General features: G+C 39.2%; 1 protein-coding gene across 5 annotated transcripts; it reads right to left on the bottom strand.

Annotated features, from left to right (window-relative positions):
* Positions 1-4,766: 4,766 nt before the first annotated feature.
* LOC149230557 (uncharacterized) lies at positions 4,767-6,919 on the bottom strand. Of its 5 annotated transcripts, none has more exons than XM_089376072.1 (4): positions 6,494-6,917; positions 6,294-6,359; positions 6,115-6,167; positions 5,240-5,919 (listed from the first exon to the last, which is right to left on the bottom strand). In XM_089376072.1, the coding sequence occupies exons 1-4, from the start codon at positions 6,609-6,611 to the stop codon at positions 5,797-5,799; spliced, it is 360 nt and encodes a 119-aa protein (XP_089232198.1). In that variant the 5' UTR covers positions 6,612-6,917; the 3' UTR covers positions 5,240-5,796. The 5 variants fall into 5 exon arrangements, 1 of the variants encoding a protein (XP_089232198.1); XR_016247382.1 differs by having other exon boundaries at positions 5,249-5,919; positions 6,115-6,359; positions 6,494-6,559; positions 6,653-6,909; XR_016247381.1 differs by having other exon boundaries at positions 5,256-5,919; positions 6,115-6,559; positions 6,653-6,901.
* Positions 6,920-7,406: the final 487 nt, after the last annotated feature.

Raw genomic sequence — 7,406 nt, 5'->3', positions numbered from 1 at the left:
GATCTCAGTGTCTCCTTGGTTGCTTGGGACTTGCTAGTCTTCTGGATTCGGTGAAGCTTGTGGGTCAACCTCTTGATGGTGACGCATGAGGTCGATTTATTGCTCTAACTCCCGCCACTTCATATCTGTATCCATTTATTCAAGTGTTCTCTCTATCTCCTGAGCGAAGTCTTGCTCCTGTGATGGTTCACCTTGTTTTCCTAATGCCAGATGTTCTGATGAGTCCACTACCTTTACGAGCATTGTTTCATCCTTCAGCACAAGTCGTACCCTGTGCTATACCTATTCTTATTGCGCTTCCTTCTCCTGTCTACGTAGCTCATGTTCCTTCCAAAGCCCCTCCTTCAACTCATGTAACTCCTTCTCTGTTTCCTCCATTCTCCGTATCTCTCTCTACCTTTGCAAGTTTCTCTTATTGCGTTGTTGCCTCTTTGCCTCTATAGCCATAACTGATTTCTCCACAAGTTTATCTGCTCGGAACTTGCAACTTTTCTCTTCCTCCATGCGATTGACAATCTTACTCTTGCACTTTTCGCACACTGGTATGTTCACCTCTACTGTTGCTACTACTTCTGGTGCTTTCCGAGATGCTACTTCACGTTGCTTCACTAACCATTCCACCGTGAAGTTGACCGGTTGATTGAGTCTGGAGGATTTGTAACAATATCTCCATGGGTCCTCCTCCTCCTAATGACATGCCTCGTGGATCCAGTTGAACTGTACTCTCGCGTAGTGATCTTTCACAAGATAATGTGGGTCATACAGATTGTAACTTCAGAGTTCGAATCGATACTTCTTCATATGTTCTGCTTCCACATCCGCATGCTTGAAACTCCAAATCTCGTATAACCCAATGCACAGCGGAAGAGCAAGTCAAGGTGCCTTCTTCTCTCAATGCAGCCTAGCTGTCAATCCTACCGAGATGTGATATGCTACTTCCTGCATTTCGAGTATGTCTAAGGAAAACTTCAGTAGAACATGCGTAGGCTTCTTCATGATGTACATCTGTATAAAGGTGCCTGACAGTGAGGCATACCAATCCGCTATGTTTATTAGTGCCTCCATTGTTGCCTTCAACATGAAGGGTGGATCATGTTTGAATATCATCTTATAAACCGTGGTGACAAAATGATGAGACAGATGTGTGATAACTCCTCTGAAGTTGCATTTGGAAAACATCTTACAATAAGTGTTCACAACAGTCTCCGCTGATGTCCATGCCCACTTCAAGCCTGACAACTCCTGTCAGGCACAGATTACATCCAAGATGTAGGTGGACATGTAGATTTATGATTGCATACATTTGGGTGGCTGTCGAGCCCTTGCTGCCTGTTCCTTCGGCTGATGAGCCAACATGCTAAACCAATTACATACTTTGCCTTCTCTAGCTAGTTGGTCTAACACAATCACTCAACTTTTTGGGAAGGTTTCCGTGCTTTCTTGGCCATACAGTCGACATGAAAAGATGACCAAGTATTAATATGCCTTCCGTAGTATCTTCATCTTGTAGATCTGGTTGGGTGTCATCCTGAATTTAGTCGACTCCTTTACCTAGTTCTTCAAAATGTCTCTAGGGTTCGCATTGTTGCTAGGTAAGCTGAAGGGTGTGTCCATGATGATCATGGGCTCCGACATCTGATACATTTCATCATAATCATGTGCTATGAAGGTAGTAATATCCATCCGCTAACACTGCTCAATGTCATCGTCTCAGGATCAATGTGCGAGACAATCCAATGTATCATGTCCGCACATGGGAACGCAAGGTATCACATGCAATCTAGTATAAGCTGGACTTCTGAATGCGCAGATATACTTGGAAATCTTCAAGGTCTTCCCCAAATGTGCCTACAAATGCATGATTTACCTCTTTCCTTTTCAGCTTGATGTCCTTGTCTACAATCAATTTGGTATCTTCATAGATCGGTAGACTTGCAGACACTCACCCAAATGCTGCTTGAGTTGCACTTCCATCAATGTCCTTTGATTCTACTCTCTTGGAGGCCATTGATACTGAAATTTTAAGAAGCAGACGAACACCTGCTAGATCTGGACACAAAGCAACATGCATGGCAAGAAATCTTCTAGTGAAAACCAAAGCAAACTTTAGAAATGAAATGCAACATACCTGGGGATTGACTGGTAAGGATTGCACAATTTCTTCTGGGAGGTTGGCTAACTGGCTGCCATAACTGCGCAAAAGACATTCTGGGCTATTTGGGAGGTGGAATGACTGCTAGAATTACGCAATGTGTAATACAGGATGGCTGACTGGCTGTTGGAATAACATAATGTGCAATTTTAGGTGGCACTAGTTGTAAGCTCAATGACTGCATTGCGTAATTTTATGGGCCAACAGTCACTGTCCCTCAGAATTGCACAAAGCAAGCCTGGAGGATAGTCACCAGGTAGAAATGTGCATTTCCTGAGGGGAAGACAGAGCCTTCCCTCTCAGGATTGCGCAATGTTGTCTTGGTGAGTCAGAGTCCGGGCTAAAGCTTCCCAAACCTGCCGACAAGAAACTAAAATAAAATGCGATTGTGAATGCATGGCGATATTAATTGTAAGTAGGAGTGATTAATCGTGCATGCAAAATATGAATGAAAGATTCAGAAAACGAAACAACATGCATGTGGGTGAAGCGAGTCGATGAATCAGCGACCATTCATGCAAAATAGTTTCATGCATGAGACAACAATGAGATGCTAATGAAAACTGAAACAGTGCTAGTACAAGCTAGTATGCATGTAAACGACAGCAAGAATTCACATAAATCAAGAAAATAACACTCACACAAGCGAAAACACAAAAAGTGACAAAAATGCTGCAAAAGACAAGTTAAGACCACTTAGCTGTGAATAGCTATGCTAGATGTGTCAAAGAGTCTTGGATGTGCTGTGGGATGTCAAAGCTCTAAGATCGATGTGAAGAAATGAGCTCTAAAGCATCAAATAAATAAGTTTGAAGCTCATGACGTGCATGCCACAAATCTAGGAAAAACTGACACTTAGAGGAAAGATTCTAAAATTATCTTTGCATGTAACCTCCATCTACTAAAAATAGCTCCCTAAAATCTAGGGATGCTTTTTGCATGTTGCCTTCTCTATTCCAGGAAAAAATAGACCATGCATGCAAGTCAAGTTTTCTTGGTCCCGGGCGGAACTGATCAACTCAACTTCACATGCAACAGTCTGCTCAGCTAGAAGGAAAAAATGCGCATTTCTGGGAGGCATCTGGGCTTGCTACCCAGGAGATTTGCACAATTTCTGGGCAGAGCAGCTGACTGCTGCCCAGGATTGCGTGATTCCTAAGCTGAGCAGCCTTGCTGGGAGGAATTGCGCAATTTTCTCAATGAAACTTGACTGGCAGATTTACGCAATTCTGGAGCCAAGCAAGCTGCTAGACAAAATTGTGCAATTTTTGGAGGGAAGGTTGGTTGCCCTCCTGAATTGTGCAATTTCTTGAAGGAGCTACTCAGCCTGCAGCTGGACCAAGTCTGGAGAAACAATCTGTGAGGGGAATGCAACAAACTTTGATGAACAAGCTATTATTATGTAAGAAAGTCACTAAGTCTTGTGTACTTGACGAAGCAAGACATGCTGCTATGAAAGGTTGGTAGGGAGGCTCCAAAACAATGCTGAGGAAAATTTTTGGAGGATGGTTGTAGCCGCTACAACATATACATTTGGAGTTTTGAAAAGAGATTAATTAGATTTGTATGATGTCGGCATAGGTCAGTTTATGAGTGTAGTATTGATATGTTGGTTAACATAATGACTTGATGGGTGAAATGTCGCTATGGTTACCATAAATGAGCTAGATATCGAAAGTTGGCATTAGTTCTGTGTACACATAAAATATGCATAAACAAATTGAAAAATGAATATTTATATTCGTGTCTTTTCTTTATATTTATCAAATGAATATTTCGGAAGTTTGGTTGCAATAGTTGTGAATTGAATGAATTGCAAGGTGGATTACAACAAACTATTTTCTTGACTTTCACAATGAGTTATACACAAAAAATTTTCAAACCACTGGTATTACACCTATTACTCACTTGATGTATGGATCAGTTAGAGGACCCAGTGGAGAGTCTATCCACGCCATAAAATTTTGGGTGTGAGGATAAAGACCCTTCTTCTGAATAGGAAGGATATATCATACCCATTATGGTTGAGGTAGGGCGTAGGAAATTAAAGTTTATTTCTGGGTAGATAGATTAACGCTAAATAAACCCTACATAGATGAGATTTATGTAGAAGAGTAGATCTCGGGAAAAAAAAAAGTAAGGAGGTGGTCCCCTGTAGTCCTCCCCCTCCCACCGAAAAGTGACACGAGTTGATTGTCTAAGGAAGTAGTGATTTAGTTGGAGGCGAGACCTTTGTTACAGAATTAAATTCGAAGTCATAGGGTAGAGGCTGTAAAAAATTTGCGATAACATAAACAAGGTCAAAAAAAAATTCAAGAGAAAAACCTAAACTAATTAAATTTAGGAAAAAAAACATACTTTCTTAGGATACTCTAAATTTAAATGAACATTACCTCAGAAGTGTACTAATTTCCGTAGGTGTTGGAAAAGAATCAAATCCTTCATTTACAAACACTAATCTTATAGACTTCTAGATAGCAGAATATTAAAATGGAAGCAGTATATCATTCCCATTTATGAATATTTATTTTTGCAATATTTTTTGTGGAATATCGAATTTATTTGAAAGCTAAGTAAACTAGGGAAATTCATATGTAGTACAAGTTATACGGAATGTGATCTAAAATGATTCTGAGAACCATAGAAATTCCTAAAAAGTCAATTTCCAAAATGACTAAGGGTAATTCTACTCGGAGTACTTTACTTCTGATGCAGGCATTAGGAATGCTAGCAGAAGTGAAGACCATTCAGTGGTTAAGTGGAAATTGAGACTGTAATTTCAAAATAAACGGAGACCAGGAACACATAGAAAATGTAAAGGGAAGAAGCCGGCATATTCAAAGTACATGCAAATGAAGACAATAAATTGAATAATCTGAGTGATATACCTAAAGTAGGGATCCTCTGCTTGTGCCCAGTTCGCTTCGGGAAATCAACTAGGATGTAAAGGCATAACTCCAAATCCTTGCATGGAACCAAGAACTTAAATAACAATCATGGAACCTTTATCAATATTACCATTAATATATTAAAACGAAAGACTTTACTTATATAAGATCATAGTAATATCTTAAATCGATTAACCACTAGAGTAGAAGGATAACAAAATCTGGGAACAGTTACAGCCCCACCATAAAATTTTGACAGTTTTGTAGCTGGAACTAGAACTAAAGCAACATCGAATTATCATTTTAAAGAAAAAAACAACATTTAAAATTGTGACATTTTGTGTAGCTGGAACCAGAAGTAATGCAACATCAAATTATCATTTTAAAGAATAGAAACAACATTTAAAATTGTGACAATTTGTGTAGCTGGAACCAGAAGTAAAGCAACACCAAATTATCATTTCAAAGAACATAAACAAAATTTAAAATTGTGAAAGTTTGTGTAGCTAGAACCAGAAGAAAAGGAACGTTGTACTATCATTTTAAAGAGCATAAATACTATTTAAAATTTTGAACAGCTAGTCAATTACAAGACAAAATTTAATGAACCGAGTAAACAAAAGTTACAAGGAGGGGGGTCGATACTTTCACCCTCTCTCTTAAGCCAATCATAACATCTCTTGTGTTGAAGTTCTATTATTTACACCCTACAAACATAAAAACTTCCAGTGACAAAGTGTCACACTAAATAGAATTTCAGAGGTGCACATGGGTAGTTTTCCTGGCCGAAGTTTGGTTCCAGGGTGCCCAAAGCACAACACAAAGGGACATCCAAACAAATACATACACCTTGGAGAGATCAATCCAGGAGGTACCCACCTATGGCAAAGTAGAGGGAAGGTGAGAAGACTCTATGCCAAGTTCCAAGAGAAGCCACAACAAGGGAAATTTAACCAAAAATAAATACATGTCACAAAATTGAGTTAAGTAAGGGAATTAGGATATAGGCAATAGTAAAACTGGAGAAAGTAATGAACCCAGGAAAAAACAAAAACAAAAATAGTAAGAAATTACCTGTACATAAGTGATTTCCAAACTGGGTACATAATCGATTTCCAAACTAGGTACTTGTCGGTTACCCAAGGCCATAAACACGAATTAAAATCATGGCCGAAAATCTTGTTTAAAGAAGGAAAGGTTATCAGAAAACAAGTTAAGTGTATAGTTTGATGGCAACGAGAAACATAACCTACCCTTATTGGTTTCTAGTCGGTGAAACCCTTCTCTCGCGGCATGAGTCTTCTGAGCATGTAACTGGCCTAAAAGAGGAGGCAAATGCGTATTAACTCCAAGCAACCACCAAGCAAGTTGAAAAAAGATTTAATCGTCATAGCCAACGCCAATGAGGAAACAAGGGTTGACTCCTTAGACCAAATGTGCAACATGGTTATACCTGTCGAGGGTTTGAGGGATTTAAAGCCCCAAGAGGAAAGATGGCCACCATATTCGAAGAATAAACCTATGACACAGAGTAACAACAAACCCTTACGCATAATGTTGGAAACAATCATGGAAAAGAAAACGGGAGAAGGTTAAAAAGGTAGATAATTACATGAGATGACAATGGTCTCCAAAAGGGCGTTGGAGAATTAGCCAAAGAGGGCAAGAATCGCCACGAAAAACGCAAGAAAGGGCCGGGTATCACATGTGCGACCTCTAGTAGTAACACTGAAAAAACTCAATATGAAAAAAATGAGCAGAGTTAGGGTTAGGGTCATTTCAAACCAAGGAAGGTCGTAGATCTACTTAGATAAGATCTACACTGTTAAATTCCAGTCCTCTCCTTCGAAAATCTGACATGTCAGTGATGGGCGTGAAGGCCATGTGATGAAAGCGGAGGTGTACAAATATGAGTGGCGGATTCGAGAGTTGGTACTGCCACCGGGAGCACGTGGTGAGAATTTTTAAGATTTACCCTTAACTTCGACTATTAATTCATGGTCGTGCCCTAGCCTTAGGCTTAATGGGTTGGATTGTAAATACAGGGTTAGCTATTGTAATACCTAAATTAGATAAATATGACTTATAGCACATAGTATGGGAAGGTTGGAAAATGGAACAAGGCTCCTTTGATTAAGATTTACATTCTAAACTCAATCTTAATGTAAGTATAGGCTATGTGGGATATGATGTAATGAGACTAGTATACTTTGTTCTATTTTCATTTTCACTTTGGTTGATAGCAGAATTGAGAATTACTCTATTAATGTATGTGAAAAGAAAAAAACTCACTTGGTGCATGTGATAAACATACAATTCTGTAATGTATTAAATTAGGTATGTGACAAATGGTATCATAGCTCTAG

This window comes from Pinus tabuliformis, chromosome J (assembly GCF_031772625.1).
Source record: "Pinus tabuliformis cultivar Carrire ecotype Pingquan chromosome J, CPIR1, whole genome shotgun sequence".
NCBI lineage: Eukaryota > Viridiplantae > Streptophyta > Pinopsida > Pinales > Pinaceae > Pinus > Pinus tabuliformis.
This window is presented reverse-complemented; position numbering and strand designations above follow the sequence as displayed.